This window comes from Mustelus asterias, chromosome 12 (genome assembly GCF_964213995.1).
Source record: "Mustelus asterias chromosome 12, sMusAst1.hap1.1, whole genome shotgun sequence".
NCBI lineage: Eukaryota > Metazoa > Chordata > Chondrichthyes > Carcharhiniformes > Triakidae > Mustelus > Mustelus asterias.
The window spans coordinates 27,395,953-27,417,560 of NC_135812.1; the positions used below are offsets into that span (position 1 = coordinate 27,395,953).

Sequence of the window (21,608 nt, forward strand, 5' to 3'; positions counted from 1 at the left end):
TTTGCATGCCCCTCCTTGTTATATGGAATCTGAACATGTCCTGCATTAATAAGCTGCATTCTTTATATAGGCCACTGGAATGACTGTTCCACACATTTTATTTGATGTATTATTGTCACATGTATTGGGATACAGTGAAGAGTATTGTTTCTTGTGTGTACAGACAAAACATGCCATTCATAGAGTACATAGGGGAGAAGGAAAGGAGAGCGTGCAGAATATAGTTGCTCGAATTCTACTGCCCTGCCTGCCACGGAATCAGAGCAGGCGAGGGGCGGACAATGGAAATGTCCGTTGACCTTGGGCGGGAATTTCTGGACTTACTCAAGCGAGGCTATAAAATACCCCCCACTGTTGCAGTTACAGATGGGGTGTAGAGAAAGATCAACTTAATATATGGTAGGTCCTTTCAAAAGTCTGATGGCAGCAGGGAAGGAGCTGTTCATGAGTCGATTGGTTTGTGATCTCTGACTTTTGCATTTTTTTTCCAACGGAAGAAAGTATGTCGGAGATGCATGGGGCCCTTGATTATGCTGGCTGCTTTTCCAAAGCAGCGGGAAATGTAGATGGAGTCAATGAATGGGAGGTTGGTTTGTGGGCATTATCAATCCATAACTTCACTCTATCCTCATTCATCCAACTGTAGTCATGGACATGCACATGATCTCTTCGGGAGCCTGATTTTTGGAACAGTTTTATGTTTGAAAATTACTGTAGGCTTTTAATTTCACCCCGTTGGCCATGGATCTTGTCTTCTTGCGTCCTGTTCTCACATCATGTGGCTTTCACTAGATCTCTTTTTGAACCTTTCCCCTCTACAGTTCGATAGCTGTGCTTATCGGAATTCATGGGGTTTTTATACAAGTTGCCAGTGTGGCATAATGGGCACTTGTGTTTTGCCACTAATGATGAATCGCTGGAAAATGGTAATTTTGGCATTGAGGTCTTTGGTCATCTCCAAGTGAACACAACACTAGACGTTTTTGTTCCATAAAGTGGCTAGACCAACTATCTGTTGGCCTGAACTCTTTGTTGGATTTAGGGTTTAATTTACGCACTTAAGGCATATACATGCATTGCGTTTCTGATGACAATTAAACCATTCTGAAAATTTTCTAAGATCCATTCCAATGCATGCTTCTCAAGATCAGGCCAATGGCTGGTCACTGTTCAATGTACATTTGATCATTGACATCTTTAGAATGGATTCCTTCTCGTTCCATTCTTGCATCAGTTTTTCACTAATACTGAATTCCCTTGCTGCAGCACAGTTATCTGATGAATTAGCAATTGTCATGACTTTTAGCTTGAAGCCAGATTCATATTTCATTTATTTTGTCAGAAGGCTCATTTCTCTTGATTGTTCACCATTTGGGGCCTCTTCAATGCCTAGTATATGCAAAAACACTATTTTTACTGCCAGGAAATGGGGTTGTCCTATAACCAGGTCAACTTTATATGCCACAGTCTACAGTAAATTACTATGCCTATTGACTGTCTGTGTGGAGTTTACATGTTCTCCCCGTGTCTGCGTGGGTTTCCTCCGGGTACTCCGGTTTCCTCCCATAATCGATCAAAGATGTGCCAGTTAGGTGGATTAGCCATGCTAAATTGCTCCTCTTGTGTAGGTTGGGTAGATTAGTCATGATGGATGTGCGGGGTTGCCGAGATGGACAGGGGGCTAGGCCTGGTGGGATGCTGTTTGGAGGGTTGGTGCAGGCCCGATGGGTTGAATGTCCTCCTTCTGCACTGTAGGGATTCTATAATTCTATTGATCAATGAACAGTTGTCCAAAGCCAGTTCTCTCAAACAATAGTAACTGATGTTTCACCCTCTGCTTGTTATTAGTGTGGTGAAATTGTTCACAGTTTCCCTTGAACCAAACCATTGGCTTTATGGTATGTTAACTTGCCAGCATGACTTCCATAACCTATTGAAATGCTTATTGTGTTGAAGCTGCTCAATAGCCTTGAAACAAGATTCCATCGCTATAAAAAAAGAATGAAAGAGCAAGTATATAGTGGCCCTTCAGAATATGGGCATCATTGTGGGCGGCACAGTGGTTAGCACTGATGTGTCACACAGCACCAAGGATTCGGTTCCAACCTTGGGTGACTATCTGTGTGGAGTTTGTACATTCTCCCCATGTCTGTGTGGGTTTTCTCTAGGTGTTCTGCTTTCCTAACACCGTCCAATGATGTGCAGGTTAGGTGGATTGGCCATGATCAATGCGTGGGCTTATGGGGTAGGGTGGGGTACTGGACTTAGGTTGGGTGCTGTTTTGGAGAGTTGGCACAGACTCGATGGGCTGAATGGCCTCTTCTGCACTGTAGGAATTCTATGCTATATGATGATTGTAATGACTAGTTAATGTTGTTGGTCAAAGAATGAATTTGCAATCTGCAAGCTATTGATTATTTGGACTTGATTGAGATGTCTCAGCATGTAATATGGAAGAAATGGCTTCTGCTTTAATAATCACCATGACGTTTTAGAAGGACGAATTGTAACTTGTTAATGTAAAGCTAAATCTTCTGGAAAATTAAATGTATAGAACAGTATACATACCAACAGTCAACAGAAACCTGCACTTGTATATTGCCTTTAACATAGAGATATATCCCAAGTTGCTTCACAGAAGGGTAATCAGATTAAATTTGACAAGAGCCAAAAGAAAAGATATTTGGAGGGATAATTAAAAGTTTGGACAAATACGTATGTTTTAAGGTACCTGGCTAGAAAGATTCAAGCATGAAGTTGCAGGAAAGATGAACACAGTTTTGGGAGCAATACATGTTCAGTGACTAGAGAAGAAAGGGAGGTTGGAAAGATAAAGGTGGTTTGTAAGCATAGAGTGTTCAATTCCTTTTTTTTAAGGACAGGAGTGACATTGGCAATTTTAAAAGGGAATGGGATAGTACTTGAGGTGAGGGGATCATTTAAAATGTCAGCTATTGTGGAAAGTTGGAAAGCCAGCTGTTTAGTGGAAATGGGGTCAAGCACATTAAGTGAGAAGGCTGAGATCAAAGAGGACATAACTGGAGTTAGGGGAGAAACTAAAGAAAGGTGTGAATTCTGGGGTCAGGCAGGAGAGCTTGGGGAATTATTTGACTTGGCTGGAAGGGAGGGATACAGAGAACAAATGGTATCAATCTTGGTGACAAAGAACTTTTCACAGTTGCTTTTTGAGATGAAGGTGAATGAGCCAGAGAGAGGGCTTCAGGAAGACAGTTGGTCATGGAGAAAGGAAGCCAGGTATTATATTTGCTTTCCAGGATTATGCTGGAATAGTGAATTATTTTGGCATGTGAGGTGAAGATGTGAATATACATGATCTGGAAAGGGATGGCAGATTCAGATATGGGTCCAGACACATTCAAGTCTGTACCCTTTGGACGTGCAGGAGCAAAGCTGGGGTCGGCCACAACTTGTCTACCTTTAGCCCCATTAGCTTGCCCAACACTACCTCTTTCGTGATAATAATTTCTAACTCCTCAGCTGTCATAGCTGTCTTGTCATCAATTTTTGGCATGCTATTTGTGTCTTCCACTGTGAAGACCAACACAAAATACCTGTTCAATGCTTCAACCATTTCCTCATTTCCAGTTATTACATCCCCCTTCTCATCCTCTGAAGGACCAATGTATCCTTTAGCCACTCTTTTTCATTTTATATATTTGTTTAAACTTTTGCTATCTTTTTATATTCTGAGCTAGTTTACTCTCATAATCCATCTTACTTTTCTTTATGGTTCAATTGAATGCAGAAATATCATGTCAATTAGAAAGCGAACTGTTAGATAGTTAGGGCTTTGAAAGTTTGATTGTAATGACTAAGAGAAATGTTTATTCCAGTGCTGGACACAGAGAAGTAGGATTCAAAGGGACAGGAAGATATTGTTGGTGAGGGAATTGCCCTGAATTGAATGGCTTTAAGTGTCAATACATTGCAATAGTTCTGGAGTCACATGTCGGCCAGACCAGATTAGGATGGCAGATTTCTTTCCCTAAAGAACATTAGTGAACAGATAGATTTTGATGACAATTGACAATGGTTTCATAGTCATCATTAGACTTTTTAATTCCAGATTTTTATTGAATTCAAATTTCAAAATCTGCCATGGTGGGATTCAAACTTGGGTCCCAGAGCATTACATTGTCTCTGGATTGCTAGTTCAGTGACAATACCACTATGTCATTGCCTCCACTAGTAGTGAAGATAACATCACCAGAGTGGCTTGGGCAGGGCGGATAGTGAAATGTCCAGCCAAGTAAGAAGGCTTCAATAAGGGACTAGTTGTGGCAGAAACTAAATTTCTGTCAAAACCATGATCTCAACACAAGTATCCACAATATTATGAAAGGATTAACCTTCATATAACTAGGTAAAACTGTAGTTTGTAGTCAATTATATAATTGTCAATAGGGCCTTAGTGAACACTTGAAAACTGAGGTGCTCACCATCTAAATTTTCTTCCTTTGCAGAAAGTCTGCGTTAAGTGTGGAATTGAAACACTTGGGAACCAGCGGAGGCCAGTTTGGCTTTGCAAAATATGCAGTGAGGGAAGAGAGGTAGGTAAAATAAATTTTGGAATGTTTCAAAGTTGCAGTATCCTTCTTTAAACTGAACTCAAATTGAATTAATGTTTTTGTGATACACTCAATTTAAAGCTAGCCACAAAAAATGCAAATGAGAGAGTGAGAAAGAGAGCATGAGGATTGATCCTGGGTGCAAAAGAACATGAGCTGAAAAGAATGAAAGAAGTTGAAACTCAACAGCCTCAAAAGGAAGGTGGTTTGGTGAGGAGAAATACCTAAGAAATTGAGTATTGCTGAAAGAAGATTTTTTTCGTTAAAGCTTTATATCTTGCAGTCATCAGGTCATTCACAAGATTATAATGCAAGGCAAATCAATAAAGATTGCTGTTTGGGAAGAGAATGCTGATTGGTTAGCAAGTGGACTCTGATAGATAGAGGTATTGCCATGGTAAATGCACCAGTTGATGATGGTTGACGGTTAACTGCAAAGTATTGTTTGAAATTTAAACAAGGCAGCTGAACTCTGGTCAAGCCATTGCCCTGAGGAATGAATCAATGATTGGTTGTCACCTACATGCTAAAGGAACAAGACTATATGTATTCATATATGTAGCTTCTAGTGTACACAAATGCACCACACTACGAGCCCAACTGACAATCTTAAATTGGGTATAATTCTTAGCACACTGGGGATTATTTAGCAAATGTCCAATTGCTGAATTACATTGAATGTTGGACACTGTTCGTCTCGGGTTTTGTAAGCACAGGCTGGTTGCATATGGTCTGTACCTTGCCTGTTGCAAACAGCAGAAGGGGCATGCTGTCTGATACAATTCACCAGTTTTTGGGACCAACGTCCTGCATACCTAGCATCACAATGTCACTGAAAATCAGATACCACGTTATTCATTTATGCAATAGGCAGAATGTCTTTTTGGCTTGACAGCAGCATCTTTTGATGGTGAATATTACTTGTGTTGTGACTGCATAATAGCAGTGTGAAACAGCTAACTCCACCTGTTGCTCATATTTTTGAGATATCTTTTGCGTGCGTGCGCCTGTGTGTGTATGTAAATGATTCAATTATCTGGGAAATGGTTAATGAATACCATTTGCCTACAAGAATTCAGACATGAAAAAGGGTGAAGGTGCTAAGTGCATATTTGTAAGTAAGGTTTCATAAATAGAGGCTAGGTTCAGAAATTTGCATTAGGAGATATATAGGGAACTTTTTTTAGCTGTTAAACTTCAAAGGGAAGTAAAAGGCTTTTACAGCTTATAAAAGTTTCATAATTAAACAAGGAATGGTTATTAAATTTTACTTGATCCCAGAAATGGGGGTAAGAAGGAAGGTGTGGAATATTTTTATATTTTGAAAAAGTTAAGTTCAAAGAAGTACTGAAAACAATGGAAGTGCAGATGAAAGGGGAAAAGGCCCTGTAAGTAGAGTTGTTGAGCTGATTTGAGGTTGGCTGTGTCAGCAAGATCACCTGGAAACGGCTCTGGGCTGGGAGAAGATGCAGTTTGAATCAGCCATTTGTCGAGCCAGAAAAGTCTTGGGTTGCAAAAAGCAGTCCTGTTCTGAAGTATTAGATTTCCACTGCAGAGTGGAATGAGAGACGATGTCATATGCCTTTATTAAAGCCACTGCACTTTGCCTTGGGTAATATTACTCGATTTTTATAGTTAAGCATTTGTAAAGGATGGAAAGTGTTTAATTGTTGTTCTGACCAAGTAGGGAGTCATTCTGGGGGGAATATTTTGGAAGATCAATTTTAACTGTGTATCTGTAATCTTGTATACGTAAGTTTTCTTTTCTTCTGGTTAATAACTTTTTTTATTTTTAAAATTCAAAACGTGTTACTGGGCTTCTTGCTGCTGAGATGAGTACTTTTCTTCTGTTTTCACAATACAAAACATGGGTATGGCCTGTAAACCAAGTTTCTGACTGAGCTTTGATTTTTCTCAGCAATTAACATCTACTATGGTCATAATGCAGGGTAATCTGAGCTACACTGGGCACTTTCCAGGACCAAAAGTGATAGCCTTAGGTCTGTTTATGAGCTAGTGTGATATAAAGTGCAAAATGATCTGATCAGCGTAGCCAAAACCCTGCAGGATGCCTTTGATGCACATTATTTAAGCATCAAGCTTGCATGGTGAGCAAATGGCTTGGGCTGCATTTACGAGGTTGCCGATAAGGCCAGTCTAATAATGCATGGAACTGTAAGAATCCCAGCGTGTACATTGATCAGTGAAGGTAGACTTGCAGTAGATCATGGTAGGGAACTCCCTGGCAGATTTCTCAACTAGTACATAATAATATCCTGATGAGTGCAAGATAAAAAGCTTTGACCAAAAATGTCTCTCTTTGTTCAGCAATACTCACATTCTGTACTACCAAACGACTATAGCTGAGGAATGTAGAATCAATTCTATAGAATAGGTAAAGTAAGAATATCACCCTGAAGTAAACCAGAAAAGTAGGACGAGAGGACCAGAATTTAAGTTGGTAAAAAATAAACTGAAAATTTTATTAGTGAGAATAATACACGTTTGAACCAATCTGATGTGTAAGGTAAAACTAAAAACAAATAAAAATGCCTGAGACGTAGATCTATACTACCATGATAAAGTTAGTATATTAGTGGTATAGGTTCTATCAACAAAAAACCCAAGACTTGTTTAATTCTTTTTCCATAATTGCATGTACTATGCATAAATTAATCCAGATTTGTAAAAGTCTTCAAAAGTGTAAGATATATCAACAGCAATTTTTAAGAGCTAAATAGGAGTCTTTTGTGCAGTAGAAACATACACCGCTAAATAAATAGAGTTGTTTCACACTCTATCTCAATATCATGGTTTCTGTTCCAAGATTAAGTAAGCAATGTGATTGAGCTGTTGCAACCTGTTTGCTTCCCTTATCTCATTAGGATAAATTGAACTGTAGTACCAAATCACAGTGGTAACAATCGACATATTTGGCATCTCCTGTTTGCACTTGGAACACCAAATTAATTTTAGTTGCCAATCTTGAGATTTTGAACTGTGATAAACATCCTTCAGTCACTTCTGTGAAAGATGTGAATTTCACTGATTTTTATTACTCCAAGGTTTGTCATTATGAATGGATTATTTGTAGAGGCTTTCGCAAAAGAATCTGCCCTGTTGCTAGGTTACAGTAAGGAAATTATGAAGGACTGAAAATATACTACATGGGTTGAAGTATCTATAGTCTAATTTTACAGGGAAGGCAATTTGGAATTTAATCTTAATAAATGCGGAAGTATTTTAATGTAATTCTAGTCAAATGAAAATAGAAGTCGATTATTAAACCTTTATTTTAATAGAATGTGCCAACCCAGTTGATGTAGCTGTCAAATGATGGTAAATCTGAATTCATTTGAGAAAACACAGTGCTTTCTATTTCGAAGCATTGTTCATGTGTCAGGAAGTATTCTGCTTCAAGTGTTGGATCTGATCATTGCTACACTAAACAGCAGCGCCTGTGTGCAGTGTAACTTATTTGCACTGATTTTACAGTTGTGGTATAAGTGTTGCCTGAATGCTTTGTCTTTTTAAAATTGTTACACTGACTACTTCATCTATAAAATCTTTTGAGATCCCGAGACTTTGATTTTGACATCCATTTGAGATTCACGTGAATGGGACAGGGCTGTTGATTTGGCTTGAAGAGTCAATGGCTCATCGCTTGTTGACACAATCTTGTTTGTACTGAATCATATCAGCTCATTAAAATCAACTTTTCGACCAAGCTTTTTTTTGCAATAGGTAAATTGTTTGGTCTGATTGTACCCTTTGCTTTAAGGACAGAAAATTGCGAGTTATGGTAGACAGTTATCTTTCAGATTGAAGGATAGTAGGCAGTGGTGTTCCTCAAGGTTCAGTATTAGGACCACTGCTTTTAACGGCTGGTAATTTACCAGCTCTTTGGAGACAGGGTGGGAGGAGTGGTGAAATGATGGCAGAAAGCATGCAATGGGATGCCCAACCCTTTTCTGGCTATGAAGGATATTCCTAGAAGTGGGGATGGCAGTGTCTCAGCCAACTAAACAGCTTATTAATGGGCATTTTATGTCCTTGCTGGCATCTTACCACCATTAGAATGGCTCACCCCCCTCCTCCCCCCCCCATTTTTTTTAATGCTGGCCCTTCAAGAGTACGTCAGTATGAAGGCACCCTCTCTTTCCCCTTTCAGCCTCAGCAATGGCCAACATTGTTGCTTGTGCTGCCAAGACTGCAAAGCTGCCCAGCCTTCTGATTAGGTTGGCAGCTTGGCGAGGCAGACTGCAATCCTCATTGGGTGATAGTAAGGACAGCTACCTTTTAATTGACCGTTGCTGGTAAAATAGCATCTGTGGCCCCGCAGCCCTCCAGTGTGTGCTCAGGCCACACATTCCATCCCAACTTTGGGACTTCACTGTTGCTGATAAAATTCCGGCCATGGTTTCAGTTCCATGTGCTCTGTTGACAATAATGAACAAATATGATGGCTTACATTTTCAGAGCCCAAATTCTAACTTTGAAAACAGTCATTCAGCTGTCATAGAATCCCTACAGTGCAGGAGGAGGCCATTCGGCCCATCGAGCCTGCACCAACAACAATCCCACTCAGGTCCTATCCCCTTAACTCCATGTATTTACCCTGCTAGTCCCCCTGACACTAAGGGACAATTGAGCATGGCCAATCCACCTAACCTGAACATCTTTGTCAATCTGATACTTCTGAGCATGCGCACCACCAAAAATGCACCATACTCAATCTGTAATTGTACTTTTTATAATTCTGTGCTGGTTACTACTTGATGTTCTGGTAAAGATAAACTATTTTATAATTGGCACATTCTCGTACACCACAGGAGTTCATTAACACCAAGGGAGTTGAGCAACAAATTTTGTGAATTGCAGTACTTTACATATAATTAGTGATGCTATCACTATAATTAAAAATCTCTTTGAGCTGCTCAGCAAATTTGCATTTGAATCAGTATATCCAAATTTGTCACTAAGTGAAATGATCATGAAGCTGCAGTGTTGAGCAGAATTAATGCATCTGAAAATCTAACAGAACTGCACCGTTCCTCATCAGTTTTCCTTATTAAATAGACTTCTTATCCTTGGCTGCATTTCAAAGTTTATCATAATAAAACACTTGGAAAGGAAATTATGGAGGTGTAGAAAAGTGGTATTGGACTGGCTGATAATTTAAGATGGAGCAAATGCTACCGCTGAGTCTTCTGGGCACCATTTATCCAAATAGGATCCAGGTACCAAGTGGTGACATGTATTTTACACCAGAAAGATGGGCGATATAACAGAATGAATCGTATAGCTTAAAGACTTGCTTCCCGTATGCGGCACCCTTGCTATTCAAGAGAGCCAAAACCAGGGTCAACCCATAAATTGACCTAACTATTTATCGCTAATCGCAATCACAGCACAAGTGGCCTGTGTTTGTTGCTACTATTAAGCAACAGCTGCTCTTCATGGCAGAGATTTTTTTCTATGGTAATACTGGACCAAGGTTAGCATTCATAGCACAGATCATAGATGAGGTTACAGCAGACCCTAGACATCTCCAGTTCCTACCCTGATGGCCTCTCAAATACTGTTTGGAGCAAGACCATGCAAAATGCATCTTCCATCTCTTTTTGTATGTTGAATGTCAGTGGAACATTGCAGGCAACATCTTAACCAGGCTGCACTTTGACAATTCCTCTGATTATTAATGGCATCTGAATTTTTCTATTAAGATTGCAAAATATTTCTTTTAAAAGGGCGGCACGGTAGCACAGTGGTTAGCACTGCTGCGTCACAGCTCCAGGGACCTGGGTTCGATTCCCGGCTTGGGTCACTGCCTGTGTGGAGTTTGCACATTCTCCTCATGTCTGCGTAGGTTTCCTCCGGGTGCTCCGATTTCCTCCCATAGTCCAAAGATGTGCGGGTTAGGTTGATTGGCCATGCTAAAAATTGCCCCTTAGTGTCCTGAGATGCGTAGGTTAGAGGGATTAGCGGGTAAATATGTAGGGATATGGGGGTAGGGCCTGGGTGGGATTTCGGTGCAGCCTCGATGGGCCAAATGGCCTCTTTCTGCACTGTAGGGTTTCTATGATTCTATGATTCTTCTATGATTCTATGATCTTGCTAGCTGCATGCAACTTATTTATATCCCCTTGGTCCAAGGGACACTGGTTGGCATTGCCAAGGTGCCCATGCCCAGGGGGTGCCCCCTCTCCACCGCCCGATCCCCTGGGGGCCCCCAATTGCGCGCCCCCCTGCATTCCAGCGGGGTCGGGCCGCTAGTTCCCCAAAAGTGGTGAGCTAGTGTAATCCCCGCTGGGGTGAAACACTCTGGCGGGGTGGGAGATGCTAGTGGGCCCAGAGAATTCAGTCCCGGGCCCGCTAATAGCAATTAAACAGTAGGCTAAATACTATTTTAAATGCTGATCCCGCCTCCCATCCGATTTCTGGCGTGGCGCAGACACCGCTGGAAATCCGGCCCTGGGAGATGCAAGCGCGGCGTGAACGCTTGCGGGAACCCCACGAATCGGCCGACGTGCAATTCTCACGGCCCGCTGCGGTAAAGAATTAATGCAGCAGGATGGGAGAATCGTGGCCATGATGTCTCATTTGCCAAAGAATGACTTAATTGTAGAACCATGGAGCTTTGGAAGCAGAAGCAAGCCAATTAGCCAGTCATGTTGGCTATTTGCCAGAACGTGCAAAAATGAATGCCACTACCCTTATTTTCCTCGCCAGATATCTTCCTCTGCTTCACAAAGGAAGACAGCTAATGTATTGGAAGTTCTGAGAAACGCATGTTTTATCGAGGAGCTGAAGGAAATCAGTATTAGTAGAGAATTGGCTTTGGGGAAATTAATGGGATTGAAGGTGGATAAATCTCCAGGGCCTGATAATTTTCATACCAGAGTACTTAGGGAAGTGGCCCTAGAAATAGTGGATCCATTGGTGGTCGTTTTCCAAAATTCTTTGGATTCTAGAATGAAGAATTGGAGGATAGCTAATGTAAGCCTGCTATTTGATAAAGGGAGAGTGAGAGAAAATGGGGGACTACGGACCAGTGGACCAGCATAGGTTGTAGGGAAGCTGCTAGAGTCCATTATCAAGGATTTCATAGCACAGCATTTGGAAGGCAGTGGTATAATCGGACGAAGTCAGCGTGGATTTATGAAAGGGGAATCATGCTTGACAAATCTACTGGAATTCTTTGAAGATGTAACTAGTAGCATTGACCAGGGAGAACCAGTGGATGTGGTTTATTTAGACTTTCAGAAGGCTTTCGAAAAGGTCTTACATAGCAGATAACTATGTATGGTTAAAGTGCATGGGATTGCGGGTAGTGTCCTGAGATGGATAGAAAGCTGGTTAGCAGATAGGTCTTTTTTTGATTGGCAGGTAGTGACTTATGGGGTACTGCAGGGACCCCAACTGTTCACATTAATATATTAATGATTTGGATCATTTTGGGGAACTAAATGTGTTACCTCCAAATTTATAGATGATACAAGGTTGGGTGGGAGGGTGAGCTGCGAGGAGGTTGCAGAGATGCTTCAGTGCAATTTGGACAGGCTGAGTGTGTGGGCATATGCATGGCAGGTGCAGTATAATGTGGATAAATGTGAGGTTATCCACTTCAGTAGCAAAAATAGGAAAACAGATTATTATTTGAATGGTTATAAATTGAGAGAGATGGATACTCAGCAGGACCTTGTTGTCCTTGTGCATCAGTTCGTTGAAAGTAAGCACACAGGTACAGCAGGCACTAAAGAAGGCAAATCGTATGTTGGCTTTCAAAGCAAAAGGAATTGAGTATAGGAATAGGGCTATTTTACTGCAAATGGAAAGGGTGTTGGTGAGCCACACTTGGAATTTTCTGTGCAGTTTTGGTGTCCTTATCCAAGCAAGGATGCCCTTGCTATGGAGGGAATGCAGCAAAGGTTTAACAAGGCTGATTCCTGGAATGGCAGGACTGTCATATGAGGGGATCTCTTTTTATTAGTTCATGGGATGTGGCCATCGCTGGCTGGGCCAGTTGCCCATCCCTGAAGACATTTAGGAGTCAACCACATTGCTGTGGATCTGGAGTCAAATGTAGACCAGATTTCCTTCCCTAAAGGACGTTTTTGAACCAGATAGGTTTTTACAATAATTGACAATGATTTCATGGTCATCACTAGACTTTTAATTTCAGATGTTTACACTGAATTCAAATTTAACGATCTGCTATGGTGGGATTTCACCCGGGTCCCCAGAACATTACTCTATGTCTCTGGATTACTAGTCCAGCAACAATACCACTACACCATTGCCTCCCATAGAAACTTATAAGATTCTAACCGGATTAGACAGAGTAGATTCAGAAAGAATGTTCCCGATGGTGGGGGAGTCCAGAACTCGGGGTCATAGTTTGAGGTAAAGGGGTAAACTTTTAAGGACTGAGGTGAGGAGAAATTTCTTCATCCAGAGAGTTGGGAAATCTGTGGAATTCACTACCACAGGAAGTAGTTGAGGCCAAAACATTGTGTGATTTTTAAGGAGGAATTAGATATAGCTCTTGGGGCTAAAGGGATATAGGGCGGAAGGCTGATCAGGGTATGGAATTAGATGATCAGCCATGATCATAATGAATAGCAGAGCAGGCTCGAAGGGCCAAATGGCTTACTCCTGCTTCTATTTTCTATGCATGGCCAGAATGTTACCACCATTCACACCGGTGGGATTTTCCCATCCTGCCACAGTGAATGGAGATTTGGCTGGGCACCAAATTCTCCAACCTCACTGCAGCAAGGGAGCCTGACATGGTGGTAACATTCTGGCCCTGCATAGAAAATAGAAGCAGGAGTAAGCCATTTGGCCCTTCGAGCCTGCTCCGCTATTCATTATGATCATAGCTGATCACTTAATTCCACACCCTGATCAGCCTTCCGCCCTCTATCCTTTGATCCCTTTAGCCCCAAGAGCTTTATCTGATTTCTCCTTAAAAATCACACAATGTTTTGGCCTCAACTACTTTCTGTGGTAGTGAATTCCACAGATTTCCCAACTCTCTGACGTGAACAGCTCGTAAGATCATGCCCTTTCTTTCTCTGTAAATATTATTCAATTTTTCCTGAAAGTGTGTAAGGGTCTCAATTGCGATCACATCCTGTAGTGAAGCATTCTATGCTTTGATGTTGCTCTGTGTAAAGAAACTTAAATTTATGATTTGTCATAACTGACTCCTCAACTGGAGAAAATAGTTTCTCGTATTCATCCTATCAAAAGCTTTTCCATTATTTTAGACGCTTCTATTATATCTCCTCTTGGCCTGCTCTGCTGCGAGTGTTATGAGCCTTAGTATTTCAAGTTGATTTTACAGTTATCTCTAACAATCATTTCATATCCCACATTCCCACTTTCAACATCAGTTGTAAAAACTCTCACCAAATATTCAGTTAGTATCTCTAGCTTGGCTTCATCCTCCATGTTTTGATTCCCTCATTCATCTCCGATTGGTCCAAATTTTTCTCTGACTGATCTTGAACTTTTAATATGCTGACAAAAGATGTTACTATTTTCTTTTATATTATCTGCTTGCCTTTTTTCATATTCCATTTTCATCCCTCTAATCTCCTTTTTAATCATCGTAGAATCATAGAATCCCTACAGTGCAGAAGAAGGCCATTCGGCCCATCGAGCCTGCACCGACAACAATCCTACCCGGGCCCTAACCCTATATATTTACCCCTGTTGGTCCCCTTGACACAGGGCAATTTAGCAAGGCCAATCAACCTAACCCGCACATCTTTGGACTGTGGGAGGAAACCGGAGCATTTGGAGGAAACCCACGCAGACACGGGGAGAATATGCAAACTCCACATAGAAAGTCACCCGAGGCCGGAATTGAACCCGGGTCCCTGATGCTGTGAGGCTGCAGTGCTAACCACTGTGCCACCGTGCCGCACTCAACTTCGACATTTCTAATGATTATCTTTTTTAATGTTGGATCTAAACTTTATCAGATGCCTCAATTTTCAGATTCAGTTTCGATTTAATACGCTTTTTTTGCCCTATTTTGCATTCTACATCTCATATTTGGAAATTTACGACTGGATGATCTGTTGACTTGTTTACTTTCCTGCTCATTTCATTTAGGGCAGATTCCCTTGAAAGTTTCTGAATGTTGCTTTTTTTCCCAGTATGACACGCTCTTCTGTTTTTACGTTTAACTCATCCAAACTGTGGTACTATTTTCTTTTTGTTTGCCAACTATTCCTCATTTATTTGCCTTCATTTCCAAGAATTAAATCAAGCTATATCTTCTTCCCTTTTGGTTCTAAATGTCTACTAAAAGGTATTCTGTACTTTGAACATAAGAGTGATCTTTATTCTAGTCTGTCTTGGGATGGTTAAAATCAATCAGTATCGCTGCCCTGTTAGTCTTTCATATATCTCTGAACTATGTGGACAGCTTTACATCTATATCATTGTCCCTTTTTAGTGTCCTGTATTTCACGAAAGGAACTGTGCCATTTCCCTTGCCTTTTTAAAAAACCTCCCCCTCTCTTTGCAAATTATGCATTTTGCTTGGAGTGTGTTCCGGATGTCTTTTTTTTATCTTGTGAAAGAACTTGAAATCCCTGCAATAAGCAGTCAGTTCAGATGCACCTCAGATTAGGGAGCACTTTTAAGTGGCATTCAAAAGGAAAAGGCGGCTCAAAGCTCATCAAAAGTATGGCCCATTAAACTGCTATTGCTATAATAAAATGCAACAGCTGAAGATTTTTATCCTTTGAAAAGCAACAGTTTTCAATTTCTGAACTGTTACATTTTATGGTTGATTTTTTTATACCGTCAGAAAATCCTTGCTTCCAATACGGTGGGATGAAACTGACAAATACAGTTCAATAAAATTTGCTAACATGCAATTCTGCCTGTTCAATATGTGAATACACTATTGCATTAACACATGTAATTATCTTGTGTAATAGCTTTGGTTTAATATGTTAACACGTGGATAATGCATTGCAATGTCAGTGGGCTGCGTGAATTTGTGGTGAACCAATGGTGCCCAGTGCTGATCTTGGAAAAAAGCTGAGCACAAAATCTAGTGACCTCTGTGGCGCACACTTCCCCTTTCCTGAGGTCAGTTTGAATTATGCACCAAACCAAAGGGACCTCCAGGCATCCAACAGCTGTGATGTCATCAAGCAGGGTAAGCAGCTAATCACATTGAAGAATTCTCACAGGTAGCAAGCCAGGAAGTAAAAACAAAGCACTGAATCGGTTAACTTTTAAATTTTAAACATACCGAAATAAACAGTTGGGACATATACCTGGCACTCGAGTAGGAGATTAAATATTGTAAACAAACTTTTGAAAGATTATTTTAAAGCTGTGAAATTTCTTACAATGGGGAAATATGATGTGGAAATGCCGGCGTTGGACTGGGGTGGGCAGAGTAAGAAGTCTCACAACACCAGGTTAAAGTACAACTGGTTTATTTGGTATCACAAGCTTTTGGAACGCTGCTCCTTTATCAGGTGAGACTCACTTGATGAAGGAGCAGCGCTCCGAAAGCTCGTGATTCCAAGTAAACCTGTTGGACTTTAACCTGGTGTTGTGAGACTTCTTACTATGGAGAAATATATCATTCAAGAAATACTTTGTCAGGAGCAATGAGGCTGTGTAGGAGTAATCATGAAATTAGTACATCATTAAAATCCCCCGATACACCTCATTCAGTAAAATCTAACTTTTCCAAGTGTTTTTGTAGCCTCGGGTATAAAAGTGAATGTATGAATTATAGATTTATTACAGTGCAGAAGGATGCCAACTGACCTGTTGAGCCTGTGCTGGTTCTCTGCAAGAGCAACTTAACTAGTTCCACTCAATGTTCCCTTTTACGTTGCATAACTATCGCGAATAAATTGCAAGGGGAACGACTGGCTATATACACACAGCTTTCGTTTCAAAATGTAAGCTTAAAGGGACCTTACAGTGCCAGCCGCAAACAGAAGTCAAATGGAATTTTGATCTCACTCCTCACCCTTTCTCTGTTGCTTTGCAATTTTTTCCCCTTCGGATGCTTATTTAATTCCCTTTTAAAACCCATGTTTCAATTTGCCTCCACCACTTCTAGAGCTGGTACATTCCAGATTCTAACCACTCACTGCATAAAACATTTTCTCGTCATGCTACCCTTGGTGCTTCTGCTACTCGCTCTAAATCTGTGTCCTCGGGCTCTTGATCCTTCGGCCAATGAGAACAATTTTCCTCTATTCAATCTGTCCAGACTCCTCCTAATTTTGGACACCTTTATCAAATCTCCCCTTAACCTTCCCTTCTCTATGGAGAACTACCTTGGCTTCTCCAATACAGTCGCATAACTAAGGTATCTCATCCCTTGAACGATTCTGAAAAACCATTCCTGCACCCTGTTCTGATGTCCTTAGAGAGAACATTTTTAAAAGAGATGAATTTCTCAGCGACTGACGGAGATAACTGAAGGACAGGATTTTACATTTTGAGATGTTTTACTGGAACAAGTAAATTAACATCAACATAGAGTAAACATTACTTAATAGCCATCTAATACTCCAAACTAAAGAAAAAGTGCTTTTGTATTAAATAACTACTGCAAACAAAGTATACCTTATGAAACATTATCACATGATGCTATGCTTCTGGTGGATATACAGCCTTAAAAATCAAGTCCCAAGTTCCTCCCAAATTTCCAGAAGACTCACTTCTCTCTGCCACACTAGGTTGAAATTTGCAGTGTCCTTTGAAAATTTGTCCACTTATTCTGAGTCCATTATTCTTTCATGGAATGTGAGCATTGCTGACGAAGCCAGCATTTGTTGCCCATCCCTAATTGCCCTTGAACTGAGTGGCTTACTCGGTCACTTCAGAAGGCAGTTTAGAGTCAACCACATTGCTGTGTGTCTGAAATTACATGTAGGCCAGACCAGGCAAGGACGGCAGCTTTCCTTCCCTAAAGGACAATAATGAACCGGATGGGTCTTTATAATAATCGATAAAAGCTCCATGGTCATATATATAAATTACTGAGACTAGCTTTCTATTCCAAATGTATTAATTACTTGAGTTTAAATACCTTCAACTGTCATGTGGCCTCTGGATTTCTAGTTCAGTGACATTGCCACTATATCACTCTTTTCCTCTATTCCAGAACTGATTTAAACCAGCAAGGTCCACCTAGGTGACTCTTTGTTTCTTAAATCTCCAATGGTCCCTTCTGTTCTGTCATTTTATCTCTGAACAAAGAACCAGTTGTAACTGGCATTGTGCCTAGTTGCTAACACAAAAGCAATCTTTACCCCCTACTTTTTAAACCCTAGTTGCTGCTTCTCTACACACTCTCTCCATGTCTCTCTCCAAAAAGAATCTGTCCCTTCTTTTGTGTCAAGGCGTGAAAACTGTCTCTCGATTTTCAATAGGTTTCTGTGTGGGTTTCTTTTCCTGTGAAAATCGTATCACCTGGATCAGTCTCCAGGTAAAATTTAGTATGACTGTTATCCCTCTCTGTTGTTTTACTTCAAATTAATATTGGTTTACTTCAAATTTAAGGAGAGATTAGAAAACGTAACCACCTTGTAAATCCCAGAGTTTATAACATCCTTCTTTAAAGCCTTCACAAGCTTTCTAAAATGTGGTACCCAAAATTACTCTCAATACTCCAGCTTTGGTTGAAGCAGTGAAGGGTCATCATAACTTGCTTTTGTACGCTAAGCCTCTATTTCATCTTCCTGTTCAACCTGATTGTATATGTATACCATTTTATACAATTGGTACACATATACAACCAGGACTCTGTACAACCCTTTCAGAATTGTGCCATCTGAAGATTACAGAAATTATCTTTTGAAAGATTAAAAAAAATATATTAACCAATTGAGATACATTATCAAAACTGTGTGGTCAGAATGGTTTCAAAAGCAACATTTGAACACTTGTTAGTTTGTCTTGTATTTGCTGAAATTGCAACAATGGGATCCAGTTTCAGTTTAGGTTCAAAGGATAAACTTTTGGTGGTGTTTAAACAATGTCAGTGAAAAAATACTTCTTACATTTAGATGTGTTTCCTTTTACAATACTTTGAAATCGCTGATGTGGAAATTTAGTAAAGGGGTCTAATATATTGTGATTTCTTGTTACAATCGGAAGTCTTTTATTCATTGAAGTAACTGGTTATTACCAAACATTCAGGATTCTAGAATCGTAGATTTAGATGTTAGAAATTAAGATCATCAGACTGACAGATTTTAAGATGAAATTTTAAGCAATGACATAAGGTTTGCGATTAGAATTTAGACTGGATGGAAACAAAACTTGCAGTCAAAATGCAAAGGAATTTTTTAAACAGGCCTGAGTGCATTACATGTGTTGCAAAGCAGTTGTTTGATTTGGCTCTGGGTAATGAAGCATTGCAAATGAATCATCTGAAGGTAAAGGAACACTTGGAAAATAGTGACCGGAGCATAGCTAAATTTACATTATAGAAGGTGTCAAATTGTGGGTTGAAACCCTTGCTTGCTACTCAGACATATCGTGAACAGGGGTATATACATCTTACCATTTTAGCAGATCATATGCATTGTGGTTTAATACACCCTGATGGTGCACCAGATTGCACAATTCCAGCTGGGTAATATTCATATGTTTAACCTAAGCAGGATTAGATCAATAAAATTGGATTGCATAATATTTATTTATATGTAGTTACTGTTTTCAGTTAAATACAAATTCCATGATTATTCAGATAAATGGCATTCATTACAAAGTCAGTGAAGTAAAGAAAAAGCAATCATAACTGGTAAGAAATAAGGCAACAAATCTGTTGGGAAAGAGTTTTAAAATCAAGCAAATGATGGGCCAGTCGTATAAGAAAAAAAAGGTTGAGGGAGCCCTATTTGCCTATTGGTGATTTGGAAATGTGAAATGGTACAGCAAGATAAATTACTGTGAAGACTTTATAACACTCACTTACTGTTCAATCTATTTAGTGGTTGATTGCACAGTGGGAGATGTGGAATTATGCAACTTTTGATTTGTACTTCAATTTAAGTTCCAGTTTGTATTGCAAGCTCAAGGCGTTATTTCTTGTGTAATTTGACTAATTCAAAGTATGGTCAGGAAATGGAAAGAAGTAGTTAACTGCTGTTTTAAATTGGTGAAAGCATTTATGTTGTTAAGATCTGTTTGCAACTCGAGGGGTAATTTTCAGACTTCAGAAATTTGGACATGATGCTTATCCTGTACGAGTTTCAGGCAGTAAGGGAAAATTAGCAGCCCAGTCCAACCCCCACCATATAAAGTCATCTTGGCCCAATTAATTGCATTTTCATCTATGACTTGCTAGCTTAGCTTGTAAATACAAGCCCTACAGCACAACTTAAGTACATAAATTGGGCTGACTGCCCATTTCAATATAGAAGGAGCCTTGTATTACTAGAGGTGAATTCTTGCAGATGCAACCGTAAATCTTTCTTGTTCAGATGGATGTAAAAAATCCCATATTAGTATGCTTACAAGAACAGCCCCCCCCCCTAAAATGTAATTCATATCATTTGTGGGACTTAACTGTGTGAATTAGCAATTGCTTTTGCTTAAGAACAGTGACTGCACTTCAGAAAAGATTTATTGGTTGTCAAGTGCTCCATAATATAATGAGGATGTGATAACATGCTATTTCTAATGACAATTCATTCATTCCTATTGGTGAGCTCAGTAATGGTCTGGATTAGCACAAAGAAAATTACAGCAAAGGAAGAGACCCTTCGGCCCTCCAAGCCTGCACCGACCATGCTGCCCGACTTAACTAAAAACCCCTACCCTTCCGGGGACCATATCTCTCTATTCCCATCCTATTCATGTATTTGTCAAGATGCCCCTCAAAAGTCACTACCATATCCACTTCCACTACCTTCCCCAGCAACGAGTTCCAGGCACCCACCACCCTCTGTGTAAAAAATCTGCCTCGTACATCTCCTTTAAACCTTGTCCCTCGCACCTTAAACCTGCGCCCCCTAGTAATTGACTCTTCCACCCTGGGGAAAAAGCTTCTGACTATCCACTCTGTCCATGCCTCTCATAATCTTGTAGACGTCTATCAGGTTGCCCCATAACCTCCATCGTTCCAGTGAGAACAAACCAAGTTTCTCCAACCTCTCCTCATAGCTAATGCCCTTCATACCAGGCAACATCTTGGTAAATCTTTTCTGTATCCTCTGCAAAGTCTCCACATCCTTCTGGTAGTGTGGCGACCAGAATTGAACACTATATTTCAAGTGTGGCCTAACTAAGGTTCTATAAAGCTGCAACATGACTTGTCAATTTTTAAACTCAATGCCCAGATTATTTTTTGAATCCGATGTTTGTGATGGTAAACAATTGAGATATGTTATCAAAACCTAACAGACATCAACATTTGAACATTTGTTGAGTTTGTCTTGTGTTGGCTGAGATTGCAGTTCAGTTTTGGTTTATGTTCATTGGACGTTTCTGGTGGGGTCAGTGTCAATGGAAAGTGGAAATGTCAGTGGAAAAATACTTTTCACATCTAGATGTGTTTCTTTTTACAATACTTAGAATTTGTTGATGTCAGGCTTGAGTAAGCAGGTCTAGAATGTCACGATTCTTGGGCATAATCTGAAGTCAAATTGTTTTCATTGAAGTAAATGATACCAATTTTGGATTCCAATTGTAAATTTCAGTAAACATGTCTTCAACTTCTTGCTTATTTTTACAGGTCACTTTTGAGAAAGATTGCTTAAGGAATTCAGAGGCTGCGGCCTAAAGTGGTGTTCTTAGATGGAATTCAGCTTTATTGATAATAATTAGGAATTATACAGGGTCTCCAATATTAATCTTTGTGCTTAATCTTTCTACCTAGATTTTCATGGAAATATTATTGTAGAACCACTTGAGGGCAGCATTGGTGTACCCATATCAATTCAGTTTGCCGATGAGAACATTTTGATTGAATGGTTTTACAACCATTAAGTATGGCACACTGAATGA

The 21,608-nt window shown here is 40.1% G+C and overlaps 1 protein-coding gene across 10 annotated transcripts in view; it reads left to right on the top strand.

The window, feature by feature from the left end:
* The window catches only part of LOC144501332 (rab effector Noc2-like), a 235,784-nt gene that overhangs the window by 156,108 nt on the left and 58,068 nt on the right, over window positions 1-21,608 (top strand). For 7 of the 10 annotated variants that reach the window (XM_078224952.1, XM_078224958.1, XM_078224954.1 and 4 more), the window contains one exon: window positions 4,485-4,571. The exons of the other annotated variants lie outside the window; for them this stretch is intronic. In XM_078224952.1, the coding sequence (XP_078081078.1) occupies window positions 4,485-4,571 (87 nt within the window). The remainder of the gene's footprint in view (window positions 1-4,484; window positions 4,572-21,608) is intronic. 10 annotated transcript variants of the gene reach the window in all.